Source organism: Ptychodera flava, chromosome 3 (assembly GCF_041260155.1).
Source record: "Ptychodera flava strain L36383 chromosome 3, AS_Pfla_20210202, whole genome shotgun sequence".
NCBI classification, from domain to species: domain Eukaryota; kingdom Metazoa; phylum Hemichordata; class Enteropneusta; family Ptychoderidae; genus Ptychodera; species Ptychodera flava.
The window spans coordinates 34,356,558-34,379,447 of record NC_091930.1 but is presented as its reverse complement, the minus strand read 5'-3'; the positions used below and the strand labels follow the sequence as shown (position 1 = coordinate 34,379,447).

At 37.1% G+C, this 22,890-nt stretch overlaps 1 protein-coding gene and 1 long non-coding RNA gene across 2 annotated transcripts in view; one reads left to right on the top strand and one right to left on the bottom strand.

The window, feature by feature from the left end:
* Positions 1 to 22,890, top strand: part of LOC139129886 (uncharacterized) — a 58,499-nt gene that overhangs the window by 16,878 nt on the left and 18,731 nt on the right. The window lies entirely within an intron of this gene.
* LOC139129881 (uncharacterized) lies at positions 48 to 22,615 on the bottom strand. The gene is made up of 11 exons (XM_070695569.1): positions 22,302 to 22,615; positions 18,643 to 19,912; positions 18,122 to 18,230; positions 17,503 to 17,680; positions 16,878 to 16,988; positions 16,260 to 16,370; positions 15,994 to 16,113; positions 14,921 to 15,034; positions 14,033 to 14,419; positions 12,686 to 13,414; positions 48 to 899 (listed from the first exon to the last, which is right to left on the bottom strand). Exons 4-10 carry the CDS (start codon positions 17,564 to 17,566, stop codon positions 13,320 to 13,322), a joined length of 1,002 nt encoding a protein of 333 aa, XP_070551670.1. The 5' UTR covers positions 17,567 to 17,680; positions 18,122 to 18,230; positions 18,643 to 19,912; positions 22,302 to 22,615; the 3' UTR covers positions 48 to 899; positions 12,686 to 13,319.

Sequence of the window (22,890 nt, the reverse complement as noted above, 5' to 3'; positions counted from 1 at the left end):
CTGGTGGGCATCCTTGGCTAGGCGCTTGCAGTGTTGGACAGGTCAGTTAATAGGTCTGTCAAATGCCAAGAGTGTGAGGCGGAAGATAGAATCTCGGTCGTAACTTTTAGTACTATTGTTGAGATGCAATTTTTCGGCATCACACAGCACTTCAGAAATTTTCCAGTATCTAGCCTGCAACTTTCCTCCTACAGCCTGTGCAAGCGTCTCTGTCCGCATTGGTTCTTCTACGATCCCGCGTACGAAACAGACGCGACTAGTCTCCAAGGTAACTCTTTCGGGCGCTGAAAATTCATGGTTTTCTGTCGCCGCCATTGGACCGTCGACAGTAAAATCCTAAGGCTTTTCTACAATGAACCGATTTCAGCGTTATTTTACACAAATGTAAACAGTCTGTGTCTGCAACTGTTGACGCATCGTTTTCGCAAATATCCTTCGTCGAAAAGGATTATCAGGCGAAATACCCGTCTGAAAACGCACCAAATCCATGATTTTTGTAGGGGTGTAACGACCATGCTAAAATACCAACATCGAGCCGTTTTCGCTGCAAACAAAATCCGTCAACACTTTCCATGGGTCACCAGAATGACCCTCGCACAACTACTTCCGTTGACATGCAGCGTTTTGCAAAGCCTTAGGGTTTTGAACTTTGCACTACCTAATTTGCATATCAATGTCGTCAGGGGGCGCGCGCTCATAACAACTATCGGATTTCGACTTGTCGCTGTACCTAGCCAACCCACGGCAAGCGTCTTACTCGAAAGTCATAAGTAAAGCCCAAAAACGGCCCATAGCAACCATATAAAAAGATACCGGTGCCCCCATCTTAAAGACTTCTCCTGATGATTTCTTGCCATCTCTCGACAATAAAACCCTGACAGTGTTGGACAGTGGTGTACCTATAGGTGTAAGGTAACAATTTGCAAATGTAGGTCAAAGGTCATCAGCTGATAAAACAATAGAACTGCCATTCAAACATGTTTTTCTGATGTGAAGGTGACAATTTCTTGGAAAGTTCTTTGAAAATGACAAATTAGCATGCTAAAAATTTTATTAATTAGCATAATTAATTATAATTCATTAATTAACAATATTTTGAGGCTGATAAATGTATTTTTCATCTATCTATGAATGTTTGTTGTTGATCTGTTGATCAGTAATGATGCAAGTGTATGGCAGTGTCATTGCCTTTCACCAAGTAATTTTTGTCTCTTTGTTAATTACTAATTAGCATAATTAATGAATTTAGGTAACTAGGCTGTATCTCAATAATGGTTTGGTGTAGTATGCTACAATTTTGTGGAATTGTTACTTATGCCTTGGTGGTGTCATTGCATTTTTTCCAGTGAATTTTATCTTTGTGGTAATTACTAATTAGCATAATTAATGAATTTAGGTAATTAGGGTTTATCTCATATAAATTTTTGTGTAGTATGCTACAGTTTTGTGAAATTGTTACTTATGCCTTGGTTGTGTCATTGCATTTAGTGCAGTGAATGTTATCTTTGTGATAATTACTAATTAGCATAATTAACGAATGTAGGTAATTAGGCTGTATCTCAATAATGGTTTGGTGTAGTATGCTACAATTTTGTGGAATTGTTACTTACACCTTTGTGGTGTCATTGCATTTTTTCCAGTGAATTTTATCTTTGTGATAATTACTAATTAGCATAATTAACGAATGTAGGTAATTAGGCTGTATCTCAATAATGGTTTGGTGTAGTATGCTACAATTTTGTGGAATTGTTACTTACAATTTTGTGGTGTCATTGCATTTTTTCTAGTGAATTTTATCTTTGTTGTAATTACTAATTACCATAATTAATGAATATAGGTAATTAGGCTGTATCTCAATAATGGTGTAATGTAGTATGCTACAATTTTCTGGAATTGTTACTGTATGTGTTGTAGTGTCATTGCATTTTTTCCAGTGAATTTTATCGCTATAATAATTACTTATTTGCATAATTAATGAATTTACATAATCAGGCTGTATCTCAATAATGGTATGGTATAACATCCTGGAATTTTGTGGAGTTACTTCTGAAGCCGTGACAGAATCATTGCCTTTTGTCCGCGGCATTTCTTCTTGGTGGTTATTTGCAATTTGCATAATTAATGAATTTAGGTAATTAGGCTGTATCTCAAGGAATAATTGGAGTAGCATGCTAGAATTTTGTAGACTTGTTTCTGAAGTCATAGCAGTGTTATTGCGTTTTGTTTAGTGAATTTTATCATTGCTGTAATCACTGATTTGCATAATTAATGAATATAGGTAATTAGGCTGTATCTTAATAATGGTTCAATGGACAAATATGCCACAATATTGATAAATTATCTTTGAAGCCATGGCAGTGCAAGGCTCGAACTAAACTTTTTTATTTTCTTGCCCCTTTTGGGAAATATCCAGAAATTTTACTTGCCCAATAGGTAAACCTGCTTGCCCCAATTTTTTTTGTCTGTTTACATATTTTGTTTTGTTTGCATTGATGTTCATGTCAATTGTAACGATACATAAATGTTTGTCCTCGTGATCTCTGCCCACTCGTCAACCAATATTCCAGGGCAGGGTTGGGGTCATAGAGGTGAAGTGCAGGCCTATCAGTAGATATTGGCAGAAGCATATCAAGTGTCTAGTTGGAATTAGTTGTGACAAGTCCAAGTTTTACGTTAATGAGATTTCTGGATCGAGGAAAGACAGCAGCTGGATATCACTTTGAGTTGTTGAATTATGATGTCTCTCAGATTAGTTGTTGGCTTGTCGGTGTAATCCCCACTTCAGTGACTTGAAACTCTATAACAGCGAGCATTGTTCAATAAAATTTCTTGAGTCTTTTATTTCAAAAATATGTAAATTCAATTAAAGTCTGTTACTTGCCTGAACAGGAAAGTGCAATTTATTTTGTACTTGCCAATGTCAGGTTTTACTTCCCCGGGGCAACTGTTAAGCTCCAGCCCTGCAGTGTCATAGCCTTTTCTCAAGTCAATTTTATTTCTGTTATTAAAACATATTTGCATCATCATTAATGATTTTGGTAGTTAGGCTTTTCAAAAGTAATTTGATGCAATATGCTACAATTTTTTGGATGTTTTGCTGAAGCCATGGTAGTGTCATTGCATTTTGTCTCTCCATGGGTATATATTATTTTCATAACTAATGAATTTTAGACTAGGGTATTAGGAATTATCTCAATTTTTGTTTGGTGTTGTGACTAATATCCTACAAATTGTGGAGCTTCTACGTTAGCCATGGCAGTATCTTTGCCTGTTGTTGAATGAATTCTGTGGTAATTACTCATTTGCATAATAAATGAACTTAGGTAATTACTACATATCTCAATGATGGTCTGATTTAAGATGCTACAACTTTGTTAGTATTATTGTGTTTGTCAGTTTGATTTTATCTGTGTACGGTCATAGCAGTGATGTTCAGGGTTACAAATAGATTTTTGTCAACATGCAGACTTTGCATGTGACTTAATTGTAAGGTTTTTTTCATTCCTGAACTTGGTAAGTTAACAGTGACCCTTTTTACCAGTTGTTGTTAATAATATATTCAGAGTCACACTTCACATCATCTCAGGCATGTTCCTTCTTTGTACACTATACTTGTTTCATATGATAAAAGCAACACATTACATGGAATGAAACTGTTAGCAATCAGCAGACAAAACACAGATTTCTCCTATTCAGAATTGCTGTCAAATGGCAAAACACAAATAGTTTTTTTATTAAACCTCAGCAGTGGATGGAATTCGATGTATCCATCAGCATTTTTGCTGGCTGTAATTCAGGAAAATTAGTATTGAATATCAAGGAAAGTGATTATGACTTTGACTTCAATATCAGGTGGTTTACATAAAAACGACAGATGTTTGGACCCAATAAGGACAGTAAGCTTTTATTGGATTGTCATCAACATCGCCCCATATGAGTTCAGAGTAGTTTTTAGTGTTCGCGCCATATGCGTTATATCAGAGGCTGAAAGTAAGCCTGTCCTTCGTTTTTAGTACAGGTTTGTCAATGTAACAATAGATGGAGACCAAATAGATGGCAAGTTGTCAAAGATCACTTTGTGGTGTTGGGTAGCACCTGATACAGTCCTCCTATAGATTTTCTGATTCATTTTGAGGAAGTATCGAATCAGCAATTTAATTTTTTCACAACTTGAATATCTATTTACAGCAGATTATCAAAACCATGTTTACCACTATGTATCAAAAAATGAGGAAAAGTTTTTTTTTCAAGTGGGGTTGGTTTAGAAGTGATGTTACTGTTAGGGTAGGATGTTCAATGTAAATTATACATCTAAAATACTATGTTATCGTTTAAATTATTATTATGGTATTCAGGAAAAATAGTGGTTTGTAGAGATATAGATGGATCTTCATGTTGCCCTGCTTTGATGTATTCACCCAAAATTGCATTCAAACTATCAGATTCAATGTTGTTTTCTAATTTGACATTGACCAAAAACAGTGGTTTGTTTGAACATATCAGTCACCACTCTACTGTTAATTGTGACACATCTCAAAACCAGACTTGTGGTTTATTTGGAAAATCTGATTCTGCTTTTATTTGGTTTCAACAAAACAGAAATGTAATATTAATAGTCGCTGTATTGTTTTTTTCAATGCTGATACTATAATTCATACACCAAAACACTAGTCTGTTTAACATTCTATTTTTGTATTTGAAAGCATACTTTATCAGCGGTTGTCTTCCTCAGATTACTCCTTAAACTGCATCAATATTGGTTGAAGTTTTCCCACATTGGCTTACCCTTGCTATTTCCTCCAGTTTAGGGTTTCGAAAAAATTTAATTACAAATGGCTTTTATAATTTTTGTGTGAAGAGAAATGAGTGTTCAAAAATGATGTTCAAAATGATATACAAATTATCAAAAGTAACAAGGAAAACTGCTGAGTCAGCAGTTTTGTGAAGGTTCATTTGTACTGAAAGGATTAATCTTGCCATTTTACCCTGAAATCTAGATTGGTGATCCCTCCTTTTGAATATGATTTCCAAAATGACTTTTCATTCCAAATCTTTTGTGAAAGTTTTAAGAAAATGAAAATTAATTTTACAAGCATGTTTTCTTGAATTTCTACACGCCAACCAAGGAGTTGGCAGACACTGTCAGTGGTTTTGCTAAGGTTCTGGAGTGTTGGGAAATGATTTGGGAACCCTGGTAACATTTCTCCTGTCCCCTTATCTGATTGCATTGATGTAAAAGAGGGAACCCCTGTAAAATGACTGAGGAACCCTGGTAATATCTACCAGGGTACCAACCATAGAAACACTGACTGCGCCATTCATTGGTAATCCCTTACCTTAGCATTGCCCTTACATTTAGTTTAGTACATTTGGTATTATGGTAAGGTATTTTGTGAGTATGTTGTTAAGCTACTGGTCCAGTGCTGTGTTGGTTTAAAACAATTATTACATATGTAAACAACTAGTATCTTATAAGCAAACTTAAAATGATCGTTAGCAAGCTGTACTGTTTTAACAGTAAGAGAAACAACTTCCGACAAGCTAGATTTCAAGGACGATAGCTACAGCAAAGCTACATGTAAATGAATATTTTTATATTTTTATAAATTTACATAAAGACAGAAATAACATTGATTTAGAGACTGCTGTGTAATCCCATACAGTGTCCATTTCTTTTCCTCACAATCACGTAATCTCTGATAGGCTCCAGCTCTTGTTTGAAATAATAATAATCGTTCAACTATATTTATTCGTTGCGAATATTTCTACTGTGTTTGTAAAAATTTGGCTTACACTCTGTAAATTATAAAGGAGTGTGCATGTTTTATTCTGTTCTTTCCCGCTGTGATTGCAGCAAAAGGCTTGCGTTACACCTGTTCTGCAAATACAGTTGTGTACATTTGAACAATTTTACCCAATCAGAACTGAGGGTTTGGCAAAAGTAGCCAATGAGAAGTCAATGACATTATCAAAACCTGTGTACGAAAGTAGGAACTTGGTACATATCATTCATTCCACTGAACTTCAGAAGGCGAAGTGTCAGACTTGCTTTCACGTTTAGCTCACATGTAACTTGGTGTTCAGGTGAGCTAATGTCGCACTGATGTGTCTATCTGGAACATCGATTCTGTTTGGAAATGGCAAGAACTGATTAGTTTTCAGTGGGTGTGGCTTGCATATATCATGCTCATTTGCATAATTTATGATTTTAGAAAAAAAACATATACACTGAGAGTAGTCTGGTTCCCTGACCCATTTCCCCGGTAGAGGGCGTGGGGAAATATAGGGTCAGGTACCGGGTAGCCATCTTGAACAGAATTTTGTTCAAGATGGCGGAGGTTAGTCACCTGACAGAACATGCTACAACAAATATGGCTGCTACCATGAAAACGCCGGTCAAAATTCAACTGGATCAGAATTATGTTCGAACACTGGTATCCGAACCAAAAACATTAACGAGATGGGAAACATAAACTGAAAGAATTAATCCAGAAGTACGGGGAAATAGAGGTGATTGAAGGCTGGCTGTGATATCACAGCAGTACTTGTTGCGTGTATCGAACGCGCTAGGGTCATTGAGGTCATCGCCGACTGTGGCGTGACCCCAATGACCCGAGCACGTTCGATACACGCCACAAGTAATGCTGAGATATCACAGCTAATTGAAAGCAAACTTTGTTGGAACATGTGAACGACGATTGATTTCGATGGATAGAATGGTGTCCGAATTTCGTGAAAAATGCCAGGCATCATGTCCACGTTCTAAAAGTATTAAGAGGTGTGCTAAATCACAGTGGCTAAATCATGGAGGTAGAAAGTCTTTCTTTCTACCTCCACGGCTTTGTGGTACAAACAAGAAGTTGGTGTCAAGTGAGTCTGAAAGTGCGAAACCCAAGAAAGATGAGAAAAAGTTACAAGTGTTACTTTCATCCAATCACAGCTTGTTTTATTTTAACCAATAGCGTCCATGTTTACATTAGCCGGTACCTGACCCTATATTTCCCCACGCCCTCTACCGGGGAAATGGGTCAGGGAACCAGACTACACTGAGAATGGGTGAACAGTGTGCAAGCATTCTGTTGTCCTAGCATGAGCGTCTTCTGCAGAATATACCAGATTAGCTCCCATGCAAGTACATCACGTTTGCACTGTCTCAACATGAAGTTCTGTCATCCCTTGATACTATTTACATGCATGCATGCATGCATGCATGGATGCATCCATCCATGCACCCATGCACCCATCCCCTGCCTCCCTCTCTCCCTACATCCAACCTGTGACCCACCCACCCACCAATAAATATCTTCTGGTAACTTAAGGGCTAAGAAAACATCATCGATATCGCATAGTCATATGATCATAAAATACTCCTGCAGTCATTCATTGTCATGAATAGATAATGCAGAGAGTCCTCGGTCATAACATATTGAAATTTGTCGCAATACTACTGTTCTGAGAAAACTTTACCCCTATCAGTACTTGGAATGGAGTCATATAGCTATGACATCACACATCAATATCAAATCAGGGAAGGGTTTGCAAACATGAATGCAGTTATGAATAGCTTTCACTTGTCCATAATTCAGTTTAATGTTAGCCTTTGCTATTGCGGGTCCAGTTACATTTTGTAAGAGTCTAATCTGCTGATTTGAATTATCTTCTCTTTCACAGATTCCACCTTAGAGCCTCAAAATTGATTATGATTTTCGAAATTGCCAGGAAAGATAGAGATATACCATGCCATACTGTCCCTGACTGAGTACTGTTGTTTCCAAATGTCTTTGGAAAGGCAACATATTTTCAGCAATAATTGTCTTCCTCAAATTGCATGTTCACAAGGCATCACACTTGTTGTTTTTTTTGTGTTATTTTGCAAATGTGTCATAAAACTCGAGGAACAGCCCTTCTAACATACACTTCCCAACCTGGAATTTAACCGCACATTTATTGTATACGTCATTGCTGTATAAAAAGAATTGAAAGCCTCAAGTGCTTCAAAGTATCTAATTATTGATACTTTTATGAAAATGCAGTTATCAGTGTTTTTAGTATCTTTGCCAACTTTCTAAGATGTTTCAAGCTCCTTGTAAAATGAGTCCTATAAAGATCAGGCTAAGACCGGTCATGAATTGCATATGATTTTCAAATTCTCAAAGACATTCATCAAGTAATCATGTTTTATTTGTAGTAATTAACACAAAGTATTGTGGAAATATATGTACTGCTAGTATTAGTGTCTGACTGAAAAATGTAGACACCAGCTGAGTTGCACGCGGTGATAGGAGAATTGAAATTCTACCATCATAGACGTAGATGTACCATGTTTACATGCAGAATTTGACTTATCCATATTTTTATTGATATCTTTCAGCATGATTGCAACATCTGATTATAGTATGGTGAAGATGACTTCAGTGTAATGATACTTCACAGTCATGGTTGTAACTTGATGCAGTTGAAATTCTCATGGACTCTGAGGGCAGTATTGATGATGGTAACTGCATATTGAATGACAGCTGCCACAGTTTGAAGCTGATGTGATGGATATTCTGATGAACTAGTAATGATGAATCAAGAGTTGAAACTCTCATAGACTCTGATGATAGCACTGATAATGATTACTACAAGATAAATGACAGCTGTACAGTCTGAAGATGATAGTGATTGATATTGTGATGAAGACCTGGACAATCACAGACACGTCACTGTTTATGGCGCCCAAATTAATGCTGAAATTTGTGACCAAGAAGGAAAATTGCATTTGAGAAAATATAATTGGTCACACGTGACTTTGTCTCATTTTATGAGACTTGTGTATTCCAGCATACAGTAGACAGACAGTGAGGAGAACTTAATCTATACAAACACACAGAGAGGAGAGAATATTTTGACTGCTACAGTGTGATCATAGAGGCTATCACAGTTTAATTTTCACATTTAATATGTATGTCAGATAGACTCTCATTACGATACAATTGTATTATCAGTTTCAGCCTAGTCTTATTATACTTGATCAAATTCATATCATTACATTGTTTTTCCTGTCACAAGTTACTGATGTTCTGTATATTGACTACTAGATGGGCCTTGGGGTATTTTGACTGTATGCTTGTACACTAGTTTCATTGACAACATGTTAGTACTCAGGTACTTATGGATTGGGTTCCATGCGTCTGTGTATCTGTCTGTCCACGCAGACATCTCGGACATGCCTGAGCCAATTCCTTTCAAAGTTCAGGCCTAGGTAAGAAATATTAGCAAAGCGTACGGTCCATATCGTCAGGATGGAATTCTAGATAGCTAAGCTACGAAGTCCCACCTATGAGATGTAAAACACAGATAGTTGATGACAAAAGCTAGGTTGTCAAGACGCAATTTTGACGATTTTTCCCGTCATACATGCCGTTTCAACATGGCGGCCTAGGATAACGTCGATGCGAAGGCAGCAGTCGTGGTAAGTTTTTACCGTTATTTTTAGTTTTGAAGTGAGAAATCGTGACGTGAGAAATTGCGGACTGCTGTGGGTCTACCAGCAGATCTGTGCGATTTTGCAAATACTAATAGGAAATAGAGCAAACTTTGCATGAGTACCATTTAATAAGCTAGACCCTGCACATACGGTAATCTCAAAGATCAGATGGTAGAAGTCGCATGTTGTATACGACCAAGTCAACGAGTTGAGATCTTAAATTGCACTGCACTGCACCATACCGTGTACCATACTTGTACTGATACGCACGTGGTTTTCTATGGATATCGCACAGATCTGCTTAGCAGACCCACAGCAGTCCGCAATTAACATCTATCTTCTCTAAAAATACCAAACGTTCGACAAAAATACTTCATGAGGGCATTTTCCATGATATTTGACCGGAAGGCGATACATTTTTTCACGATTTCTCACTTCAAAACTAAAAATAACGGTAAAAACTTACCACGACTGCTGCCTTCGCATCGACGTTATCCTAGGCCGCCATGTTGAAACGGCATGTATGACGGGAAAAATCGTCAAAATTGCGTCTTGACAACCTAGCTTTTGTCATCAACTATCTGTGTTTTACATCTCATAGGTGGGACTTCGTAGCTTAGCTATCTAGAATTCCATCCTGACGATATGGACCGTACGCTTTGCTAATATTTCTTACCTAGGCCTGAAAGTTGGTACTAGAATGAAACACTTTGACATACATATGCATCTGCATGCATAATAAGTGCTAATTTGCATAATTAGTTTTTGGAAAAAAGCTGTTTTTGGAGAGACTGGTACCAATTTTATGAAACTTTGTAATTATGTTTATCACACAGAGTTCTAATAGCACACAATGACATATGTCAGTTGCTAATTTGCATATTTAGTGAATGACATAATTTGGGTGATATGCCAAGAAATACAGACTCAACTTTGATTAAACTTGGTACTGATGTTTATATACCAAAGTTGTAACTCTGTGCAAATACATTAAACAGTATCATGTTAATTAATTCTTAATTGCATATTGAATGAACTTTCATAATCATTTTACTAAGTCCTGATATACTGCATCTAATTTGATTACACGTGGTACAGGCCTTGATCTTTCAGTACTGTAAGACTGTGTGCAGAAATAAAGCATTATCATGTCAATTAATTGCTAGCATGCTTATTTGTTGTACTTTCATAATTAGTGTGATATGTCTACAAATGCTGCAGCAAATTTGATGCAACTTTGCAAAGATGTTGATTTCACAGCCTTGTAATAGCATGCAAAGACATTTAGCAGTATCATGTCAAATAAATGCTGATTTACATATTGAACAAATTTTCATAATAAGGTTATTTCAATAAATACTTTATCCAATTTCATGAACCTTGGTGTAGATGTTTAACGCACATGTGTTCAGAAGTACTGCATCAAAATTTGATGAAATTTCGTACATATGTTAATTTCAAAGAAATGTAATAGAGTGCAGTGACATTTAGCAGTATCGTTGAAATTACTCGTCAATTTACATACATATTGAATTTTTGGCTTTAAGGTGAATGTCTAGAATCACTGCATCAAATTTTATGAAACAGCGCACAGGTGATAATCTGTCAGCGGTATAATGCTATGCAAAAGCATTCAGCAACATCTTGTCGACTGATTGAAACAGGGAAATATTTTCTTTAATAATAGACCTATATCCTGAATGAATGCACAAAATCTGATGAAATTTGTTGCAGATGTTTATCATACAAAGAGTTAGGAGTCATAAAAAGGCATTTGGCAGTATCGGTAGCAAATTACAACTCTCTTCTGTACTGAACATAGGAGCATTTGATATCTGCCTTCTGATTTTTTATGTCAAGAGCCATTACTCAGACATGCCTTGATAAGTTTGTTTCTCACAGATATGTTAATTTTTTCATTTTGACAGCCAGTACATGACACACCTAGTTCTGCATAACTTGGTAAAAGGACGTAACGCTATGCCATTCATAGTAATGCCTACTTGTTTGCAATCCAATCCGATATTGGCATGAGTCACAGACGGGTCTTTGGTACCCTCACTTCATTTTTTTTACCAAAAATAAAATCATCATTCTGACTTTAATTTAGTTACTGGCACTGTCAAGTTCCCAATAACAATCACAGCCTATGTCATTGTCAATGATTTTTTATCATGTATTTGAAAAAAAAATTGCTAAAGTTTTACTTTTGAAACAAAAGTTACTTTAAAGTTCCTTAGCGTCACCTTTGATGTTCGACGTGTTTGAAAAGAACATTTCCCATTACAATCGGAAAAAACAGACTTATTACTCTCGTACCGGTAGGATCATGTGGAAACAAGTCAGAGGACCACTTTCATCCAAGAATGGGTTTCTGACAGGTCGCCATAGAGGGTGCTGTTTTCTTTTCAAACGGTGCTCGAAATTGTATTTTGGTGTAGTTGTCTATGTAGGTAATTTTAATACATTGAGGCGAGTTATACTATGCGATCATTATCCTACATAATTCAGAAAAAAACAAGTTCGTGTTTGCGCTTTAGTCACAATGCATCATTTTATAAATGAAGCTTATGTTTTGCTCTATCATCTCGACAAACGAAAATCTCTAAGCGTAATTTGGCTGTAAGGGTTCCACTGCAGTTGCATGTCATTAGCTGTCAAAACTTTATTTCGGCGATACCAAATAGTGTAAATCATGACTTTTTTGAATAATTGATTCTTGGTAAAGTCGAAATTCTTACAGCTGTGAAATCGGAGCAGATTAGGCCTAGGTAGAAGGCACCTTGAAGACATGCGACTCTCAAATTTTTACAGTACATTACAGGTCCACCGCAAGTCGAGGATTATTTTGACGCTAATGGAGTAACAAAAATTGTGAATGGCTTATTATTTTGATAACCGAAAATGTGTTTTTTCTCCACAGCGTTAGCTAGTGAATGAAACCATTTTGAAAGCGTCGGTAAGTATTTTGTTTCTTCAGTAAAAAGTGTTGCACAGTGGGCCATGATTTGCATTCTTAATTTAGATTCCTTACAAAACGTTTCAGCGAAATGGAAGTCGTTCAATTTCGAGGCGCCTTCTACCTTAATCAGAACTTGCTCTTGTTTTGTAAAGGCAACACTTTTCAAAATGTCAGTGGAAAATAGTATATGCCAAACCGTTTGACGAGAACAATAGGAGAAAGTACGGTAATAATAGTCTGTAGGAGTGACATACCTCTTTCAACTCGTCTCCAATTGACGTAGGTCTCTTTCAGTTGATCGGGAATATTTGCATCATCGACAATCGCATTTGCCCGTTCCTGGAGTTTCACTTGCTGCGCAGTCAACCGATCTTTAACTGTCATCTTCTTCGACTCGTCCTTAATGAAGTCGCTGAATCGCTGTATTATTTCTTGCTTCCTTTCTGTTGAGATGTCAGCATCGTGGACTGTGTATTCCACGTAGTCATTGAGTACACACCCTTCGATCACAAGCTTTGAATCAGGCTCGGTGGTCTTCTCTCTACCTGCAGGCAAAAATTTCTGGAAAAGAAGGAGTAACTCTTGTTTTGTTTCTAAGGGAATGTCGACTTCATGTATGATAGCTCCTGCCTTTTGAATGAGTTGCCTTCTTGTGAAAACCAATCCAGATTGAATTCCACTAACATCTTTCAAATCTTTCTTAATATCAATCCATTCACTCATAAGTTCATCGATTTTAGCATCGCAGTCTCTCTTTTCCTCCTTTGCCATTGCTCTGAGGATATCTCTGTTTTTCACCTTTTTCTCTTTTCACACTTTGTTCTACACTATTACTCATCTGCGCATGCTTTGCTTTGATGTCCCTTTCCACCTCATCATTCATCACTGCTATCCCTCCAAGTGTCTCTTGCTGCAAGGCGGTGACGTCCGTGTAGTCAGCTGATATTCTTGTTCCTTGGAATCTACTCCAAGCATATCTGTGTCTATAAATGTGAATACAAAATATATCATATGAGTACTTAAGAAATGTGGAAAAACTAGCTGAGGTAGTTAAAGGGACAAAGTCGGCTATTTTTCATGAATTTTGTTTGATACGAGGTACTACTTATATTGAATGAATTAATGATCATGACCATTAATTCATTTTCGCTATGGTTTCATATTTCGTGTCTGTAACCGGGGTTGAATATATGCATGGTCACCCATTTATTCATTATCTTTCAATATGTCAAATGATATAAGTAGTAGCTCCAATCAAACAAAGTTAATGAAAAGTGGCCGACTTTGTCCCTTTAAGAAATTATGTGCAAAAACTAGCTGTGGGGTAAGACTGGAATCAAAAACACGACTCCAGTATTAGCAACAGGCCTTTAAGACAGTAAATGCGCCATCACAAGGTGAACATTGACATTGCATTGTTACATGTTATTTTAAATCTGTCTTGCTTTATTCTTAATAAGAGAGACACAATATAATTTATATACTAGGCGAGTTCAACACAATTAATCCCTGTCTGTCTGTGTCTCCCTCCATGTCTCTCTGCCTCTCCCTACGTCTATACTTCGACTTATCACCAGTATCACTGATATTTCAAAACTCACCTTCAGTATCTTTGAGCTCTTCCTGGCATAAATAGTACTCTTCATAATCTATCGATACGCCCAATGAAAGGTAGATAGCTCCAATGTCCCTCAAGAGTTGATCAGACACGAATGTTGTCGTCACTGTCCTCTGAAGACCCTCGTTTCTGTAGCTATCCATTAGGGACTCCAGGGCATCGAGCGATCGGCACGTCATGACGTAGGAAATGCTGCTTTTACCAATCTTTTGTAACTGCATGTTCTTGTGGCGATTGTCGAGGTCTTTTCCAAACTGGTCGGCATTAATCTCGGTTTGTGTGTTGGAGTAGAACGCATCATTAACTTCTCCAACAGTTTTATCTTCTTCTGGGATAATACCGTCTGGTTTCACCTTTATTTCAATTTCCTCTGTAATAGCAATCAAATTTTCAGTCACCGAGTGACTTACAATGCTATAGAGAAATACATATTTACAATGATGGCAAGTCGCAAAACACGATCACACTGGAATGTTCATATCGCTAATGAAAAATAATCAGTATCGTTCAATTCTTAAATTACAATATTGATGGAAATAACCACCGGCCGCCGTGTACGTTATTTCCTGGACTGTGTAACATTTTAATGTGTTGTAGTAATATTTCGAAAGTGTTTCTTTTCCTCTGTGTTCTTTTGTTGGTGAAACAGGATGAGATAAAATTCTTAATTTTAGTGAAAATTTAACAATCAACGAGCACACCTTTTTTCAAAACAAAAAGACAGATATCGATTAATCACATAATGTTGCTACAGACAGTTTAATTGGGTGTGGATAGAAACTTAAAATTACTTTTTCCAATGATTCAACACAACACAAAATAGTGGTCTTTACTTTGCTAAAAAGATCATTCTGGAATTGATTTATCTTACTCGATTGTCGCTGTCTTTTTCCCTTCTTTTTCCACATTCTGGAAAGAGCAAATATCTTAGCCTTTCTTTGTGGTCGAGTAGCATCCAATCTGCTCCCTCCAGAAATGCTGTCTCCTGAGTTAAATTAAAAATGACAGAAAATAAACGATTCCTTCATATATATCGGGATATTGATATTAGACGGTTACTTATTGTTCGTTAAAGAAAGAACGCTCCTGCTTGCGGAAGCATTCATTGAGGATAGAGTATCTCGTGTCCTCTGAACAAGGTGCTTCAATCTTGGTACATTATCGCAGAATTGGAACAAGCATTCCACACGGCTACAGGTGTGTGAATCGGAAACACAACAATACAAAGAAACATAAATACATGCATTCAAATCGATGTCATCGATTCAGTTTTGGCTGGCTGAATGGGACAGGAGGTTACACAACTGTCAAAATTGCTAGCCCAGACCCATACACGCACTTTGTTTCTTTTGCTATCCTTTTGATCTTAGTATATTTACCCTGCATGTCTACCAATAGGTAGGTAGGTAGGTAGGTAAGTAGGTAAGTAGGTAGGTAGGTAGGTTGGTGGGTGGTTGTGTGGCTATTTGAATGTATATATGTTCACTGCAAAGAATATATAATTCCTATGTAGGACTCAAAAGACAAGTTTCTAAATCTATGTACACGATTTGTCACTTAAAGTAGAATTTTCATCGAAAGTGAAAAATTTTAACTTTTGCTCAACCCTCTCAATGACACTTTCAACCATACAATTACTAATGAAATGCAGTATAGAAATAAGGGTTCGCAGCGAAAAGTTCAAAACTAGAGGAAAAAGTACCTAACAACATTTAACAATGTTTAATATTTAAAATGTTCGCCATCCCCGGGTACGCTCTAAGAGGAAAAAGTAACATTTTCAAAAAACTAAAATGGTGAAGAGATTCCTTACACCACGAGCTTAAAATAAGTCCCTACAATAAGTCTTTCGGACGACCACAAGAGTGTCAAAACAATTTTTGAGTCAAAAAAAGCGCTCAAAGCGGATCCTTGCTAGGTAAGTTCGTTCATATGGCTACTTACTTGGAGTTTGATCATGGACGTTTATCCCCTGATTTATCTGACGATCGGATTGGGCAAATCCCACTGCCTGCGATGTTGTTGGCTTTTCTTCTTCACTGTCTTCATCTACGAAAGGTGTTTCTGTGAAAGAGGAGAAAATTAACTGATAATATTGAAAGTTATGGATACTAAAAGGAAATTCTCTCTCTCTCTCTCTCTCTCTCTCTCTCCCTCTCCCTCTCCTCTCTCTCTCCTCTCTCTCTCTCTCTCTCTCTCTTTCCCCTTACTTTTTGAGATTCTCTTTCCTTGCTTAGTACTTTTGTTCTCTGAGGGCTCTTCTGAGATGCCAGAAGATACTGGGTTTACTTGTGCCGACTCTCGTACTTCTTCCGCATGAACTGTGAAATGTCAATCAGAAACAATGTTGTTTTTATTTGTAGACATGTAACGTGAAAAGGCACCGGAAGAGTAACACATAAGGAAAATATTTTACGTACAGTTGCATATAATAATTTCAACAATCATATACGTTTTAAGCCCAACAGAAGTATAGTCAATATCAAAAGCATACAGTGCAGCTCTAACCAACTCTGTCATACTAACGTACAACGATTACATTCATTAGTTTGGCTCCGTTACTCATGTGATCTTTCCTTTAAAATTATGGCAAATTTGTATTTCTCTCATGTAAAATAAAACAACGGGTTGTCATTGAATTTAGCGGTTGATGAGAAAACAGATGGACTTGAAATCAATGACAAAGTGATATTGATGGCAGGGCAAGTCCTTCAGTGATTGCACAGTAGAATTCTTTTTTTAAGAAACGCTTTTCCTCCATTCACATATTTTCTTTCCCCCCATGGTTATTGCGGTCTGAGTTGAGTTGCATAAAAAACTAGGCGTACCTAGAATGTATTCTGCTGTCCTTGCTTGTTTCGATTTAGAGCCAGATTCCACTTCTCTCTCTCCTGTTGATGCCGTCTGTACACCAACTTCTGAAGTCTGAGCTTCATTGCCTGAAGTTGTTAAAAACAGCATCAATACCCGCATTGATATAAATTAAATTTTCAACGGGGGATACATATACCTCAAGGAATTTCTAATCATTTAGAGAAAATCTTGATAATGATTGGTGAGATCAACTCAAATTCTTCATATTCATTTATCTTATCGAAAGTTTAAGACGAGGACAAAATTAATTTAGGTCGATTATATGATTAGCGACAAAAATTAAATGTAGGTTCATTATACTTTCGTCAATATACCGTTTTTTCTAAGGACCGTATAGCGGCTCATGTAAAATTTCCGTCGGTCCAATACAATCAGTATTTGAACGATTTGACCGAAGCTGTTATTCCATGGTGTCACCTTTCCTTTCCTTATTAGCTTGCCTCCTATTGATGCCGATGAGCCATTGTTCTTTATCTTTTACCCTTTCTTTCTTGACGTTTTATATTCTAGTCATTCTCTATGCCCTATGCCCTTTTTCATAACCTCTGTATCCCTGTTTGTATCCCTTTGCATACTTACTATGGCGCCTTTTCTTCGACTCGTACTTTTCACCTCCCCGGGTCCGATTTAACTCCTCCAACATCGCTGGATGTAGGGGTTGACCCTACCTGTTCTGTAACCATTTCATCTGGAACTCCTCCAACATCACTGGATGTTGGGGTTAACTCTACCTGTTCTGCAACCATTTCACCAGGAGCTATTAAATTATGAACGGATGCAGATGTAACTGTTTTGTAAATACGAATCTCTGCCATGAATAATCGTGGTAACGTACAGCTAAGTGTAGGTAAGTGTTGCCGTTCGTTAGAGAAACCAGTGAAGCAGGCAAATGCTAGAGATTAAAAATTATCATTTATATCGATATCTTTGAAATAATACAGTATTTGTCATAGACCAACATCAATATGTTGGCGTGAAGTTTGTGTTCATATCACAATTGTATTCTACGTCGCATATGTGAAGTAACATAGTGCTTTACAGATTTTTAATCATAAGTCGATCTTATGGTAGTAGAGAAAAAAATATAACCTACATGTAGATGTGCAACTTCTCATCAGCTACGTGTGTCCATTTCCCGAGCTCCTATTTCCATACCTATACATCTAGTGTATCTTAATATAATTAATTATTTACATACCCTGCTCGTGTTCTGCTGTCCTTGCCCGTTTCATTTTATCTACAGATTCAGTTTCCTCCATCTTCTAGAGATAATGCCTGCATATCAGTATTATCTCGGCCCATTGAAGCTGTTGAAATTAGCAAAGTGCATTCTCGCTTGAATATGTTGTTCACAATAAGGCAACATTTTTAATTTTCATAAAATTATGTGGAAAATCAAATCGAATTTGGCAAGAATATCGAGAAGATCAGATTGTATTGCTTACATTATTTTCACGATACTCATTTTACTAGCATTTGGTAGGGATTGTAACGATTGCAGACAAAACCTGTCTGGTGATTAAATTTATATTTTGAAGCACAGAAGCCTAAGCATCTAAGAGAAAGCTAATTTCTATTTGGTGGCTTTGTGTCTAGTACAGTCTTCCTGTTTACCTCACCTCGTTTCCAATTTCTGCTGAATATGCTGTCTATATATAGCAAAGAGGTATGCCCTAATCTTTCTCGACACGTGCATTTATGTAAGTATGATATTGATACCTTTTTGTTCATCAGACAAATCTGCTTGTCCGGTTCCTCTGCGTTCATCGGCTGGCGATTCTAGCATGTCATTACTTAAGGCTGCAATGAATTCTTTATTGATGTCTTGTTCATTTTCGATGACCTTGTCCTTTATGTGCTTTCTGATTCTATTTGCTCTCTCCAATGCATTGCCATTCTCAGTTATAACTGATAGTATTCGCTTCTTCAAATCATCTGGACCTCCATACATGTCAACGGCACAGTCTGTTGCTTCAAGTATGTCTATGTGCTTATTCACTGTTGCATGGCAGTGGGACATTTTAGGATAGACCACTGGAATTCCCGCACACATAGCTGCCAGCGTAAGATTCGAATAATTTGTTGAGGACGGTGGGATAAGTACAAGATGAGAAGAAAGCAGTTCTTTGTCAAGTTCTTCTGTGGTTGTTACCCAAGTAGGAGTAATTGTCATTTTTGAAGTTCGCATCAAATTATCTAGTATAGCCTCCACTTTGTTGGGTGGTATTCCCACAATTTTCCATGATATGGAATTTTCACCAAGTGTATATATAGTTTCTGCAGCTTCCTTCAGGGCCTCTATGACAACTTCAGTTTTCGCACTGTCTTGCAATTCATATTCTTGGAGAACGGATATAATTTGAAAGAGTTCATTTTCACGAAGTTCGCCTGATGTTACGGACTTTACGTATTATTGATTTACAATTGGAGATAGAAGATGATGTTCTGTTTCACTATAAAACCGTTTATACCTTGCATATACACTTTCTCCGACTGAAAAAGCACATCTTGCTTTTTCAAACTCCTTAGACAGAATTCGCTTTCGAAATTCCAGCTCCTCTTTACTGCAGCCGACAATCAAAGGTGTCAAGTCATCTTTATCAAAGAGATTATCAAATAACAAGACACCCTTGGGAACACCTTGCTTGTGATTTTGAAGGCAGCTTCGGATGTAAAAGCGCTGAAGCCAAACACGAATTTGACATTTGCTAACTCTTCTAAATGCGGATAGTGTTCGTTATGGTACAACAACCAGTCACGATGTGGTTTTCTGAACTGAAGTGTACCGGATTGAGTTGGTAGCACAAGTGTTACACCATGTCTCTCTGCATCTTCTACTTCCTCAATCGTCGCTTGCAAAGCAGTGCAATAGACAGATATTTCCATGTCTTGTAGAAGTCGTATGGCTAGATGAAGTGCATCGGGAAGTCCTCCACAAATTGATGGTCTCCAACGTTCACACACTATCACCGCTTTGTTGGCCATGTTCCTTTGAAAGAGAAAAAACATGTTATTTTTAGAGAAGCTTTTCCTGGATTCATTAACTAAATTAAACTAAGCCTTTATTATCATGCTAGAAAGAGTGATCCAAAATGACAACTGAACTTTCTGTCTACAGTATATAAATAATTGGATCTGTGGCAATGATTGATATAATCAATAATATGCTACTTTACAGTAAGAATTGCCTGTTTTAGCAATACAAATTTGCATAATCTAAATGAAAATTGCACTAATAAAAATAACTATTGTGGCTCTTTAATGTTTACATCTTTAGTGTCGAATGGTTTCTTTCCTACAATGATTCATAAGCCTTAAGCAAGAAATCCCGCTTACGCCCTTTAAGATTATTTCTATCGAATGAACAATATTAAAACGTTTGCATTCTAAACTGGTAGAAACGAAGAGACAAATTCTATCATTGATTCCATCACATTTTCAATTATTACATTATCAATCGAAAGCTAACAATGCAAACCCTCGTTTGATCCGTTGCTCAAGTGATTTGACAAATTTTACATGCTGCATCACAATCTAAAACTAACTGATATCACTTCAAATTTCATCCGATAATTTTTAACATATCCAATGAGCCCGTCAAATGATTTATCTTTTTTAATTTTTGTGCTCTCAAGGACACGGATTAGGTTACAACGATGCTGTCTGAAGAGGTAACGGTAGTTATATACTAGCTGTTCAGGTTTACAACTCTTCCATTATCATATTGAAATCTTAGCGTTGTCTCTCGCTCAAGGTTTGTGTTGGAAAATACATGTATTATAATTGCAATAGAAAACCTTCAAAGTATCATTTTTTTAAAAGCTATTCTTGTTACACTTTGTTTGTTATGTTAGTGCAGAAATGTGAAAATAAAATCACAGCACAAGCATTTTTTGTCACTGGCACATAGTATATTTTTGACGGTTTGCATTATTACGCACTAGAGCAATATGCGCGCTTTTATAAGATTGGTCGATTGGGGATCTGCACGTTCAGAGTCTTTCGAAGTTTGGCGTATTATTCGGATTATTGGAAGTTAACATGTTTTCTATTTTAGAATAGAAGGCGAGTAATGTCATATTAATTGGATGCAACGTTTAACGTCACCTGGGAGGTCTTCAATGATCATTATATGATTTCTGTTAGGAAGCATTATATCGCATTGTAAAATCATCGTTTTAGTCGGAGGAGAATTTTTGTTTGCCGTCCTTTGAGTTTTGGAAACCTACCAGCCAGCCGGGCAAAAGATATACATCGATAAAAACACAAATGTATTAACATAAGCTCATTTTTTTATTTGGTTTATTTTGGAAAAATATTATTTTCATTTGTAACAGTGTTAACATTGTGTTTGTTTTCTTAAGATTCTCTGAAAACCTACCAGCCCACGGACGGCAAACATAGGACTTTATTTAAAGCGCCTTAAAGGCACATGAGCTGCAACTTTTGGCATTATTTTCATGATTTTATATTTAGATTAAAATTAGTTTATAGAAATGTTCTTACTCAGAGATGTTTACTCAAGTATAATTATCCACTGAGTGGGACTGCATGGGGAGGTTTCAGTAAGACAAATAATAAACGGGTGCCGCACCCAAATATGGCCGCCTCCATACAACTACATGATAAACAGCGTAAATGGTGCATGTACACATTTGAATCTTTACAAACACAACATGGTGCAACCCACTGAAAGGACGGGAAAGGGATTCACTCCACTTTGACAAAAATTCTCCGTTTTTCACATAACATGGCAAGATTTTGAAAATGGCGGGAAATTTAAAATGAACAAAAATCTGTTCAATTTCTTGCCTATTCTGCCACAAGCAAACGTTGTTGAGGCATAGTTAATGACTATATCGTTCAATTTGCAGATTGCAATGAATATCTGAGGAAATTGGAGGTTGGACAAATTTCGCAGAGTTGCAGCTCATGGGCCTTTAAGCTATATTGGCCTCAGCGTCATTCTATTTGTCCATTGAAATGACAAGAAAACGTTTATTCCCTCCTCTCCGAAGCAGTATGACCAGGGGAAATTACTCAGAGAAGTCAAATCTGTGAACAGTTCAAAGAGAGGGCCATGGCTGGTTTGATGGTTTAAGTGAAAGTGTGTAGTTCATCAATTGAAACCATATCCAACCTAAAAAGGAAGAGGTCAGGGAGGGCGCTATAAGGAATTATTTAACTAAATGGGCGGTCGATATGTTTAGTGTATTCGATGCAAATTGTACATATTTCATGCAAAGTCATTTTCTGCAATTCTATGAAAATATAAACATTAGCTCATGTGCCTGTGCGCTGGGGTAGGGGATGTAGGTTACTCCTTGTGCTGACATTAGTATGGGCAAACGCAACGAAATCAGACCTTCCTGTCTTACCGTTTAGTCTTTGTTGTTGTTGTTCCGCGTCGGCCGCCATTACCGTCTGAGCGTTCAGCAGGTACACCACCCCTTCCGCCTGAAGTACTTGGTTTTGGCACGGTCCCTCGGGGCTGTGGTTTCGCATCAAAGCTTGCCATGTCTACTGTGGAACAAGGATGTAAATGTGACAAGGCACAAAGTCCTAGTAGAGTAGAACGAGGAACATCCAGTTCAAGAACCAAGGTATTAAAAGAAATACCTCTATCACAATAAGAGACAGTGGTTGAGCTGCGCGATGGCTGTCAAAGGAACGAGTAAATATACCACGGGTTGAATGTCTGTGTTCCGCGAAGCGCCGTCAGTAAGGTTCAATAAGGTCAGTAAGGTAAAGGTCATAGCATTGCTGAACGCCTGCCTACATTCTACTGTCTGAAACACGAACTATTATAATACATTTTCGTCTTTTAGAAAAAAGAAAAAGAAAGAAAACAACCAATGGTGATCATATAGTATTAATTTTCGATAAACATAGTATTGCCCTTATAATTTTTTTTTTTCGAATTTAAGGTAGGAGGTAGTGGTAGCTTTAAACTTTAAACTTTGAAAG

Coding starts and splice junctions, on each gene's coding strand:
- LOC139129881 (XM_070695569.1), bottom strand. CDS start 17,566: ATGTTGGAGGAGTTAAATCGGACCCGGGGAGGTGAAAAGTACGAGTCG. Junction 16,989..17,502: donor GTCGAAGAAAAGGCGCCATA/GTAAGTATGCAA, acceptor TAACAACTTCAG/GCAATGAAGCTCAGACTTCA. Junction 13,415..14,032: donor AGAGCTCAAAGATACTGAAG/GTGAGTTTTGAA, acceptor TCACATTTATAG/ACACAGATATGCTTGGAGTA.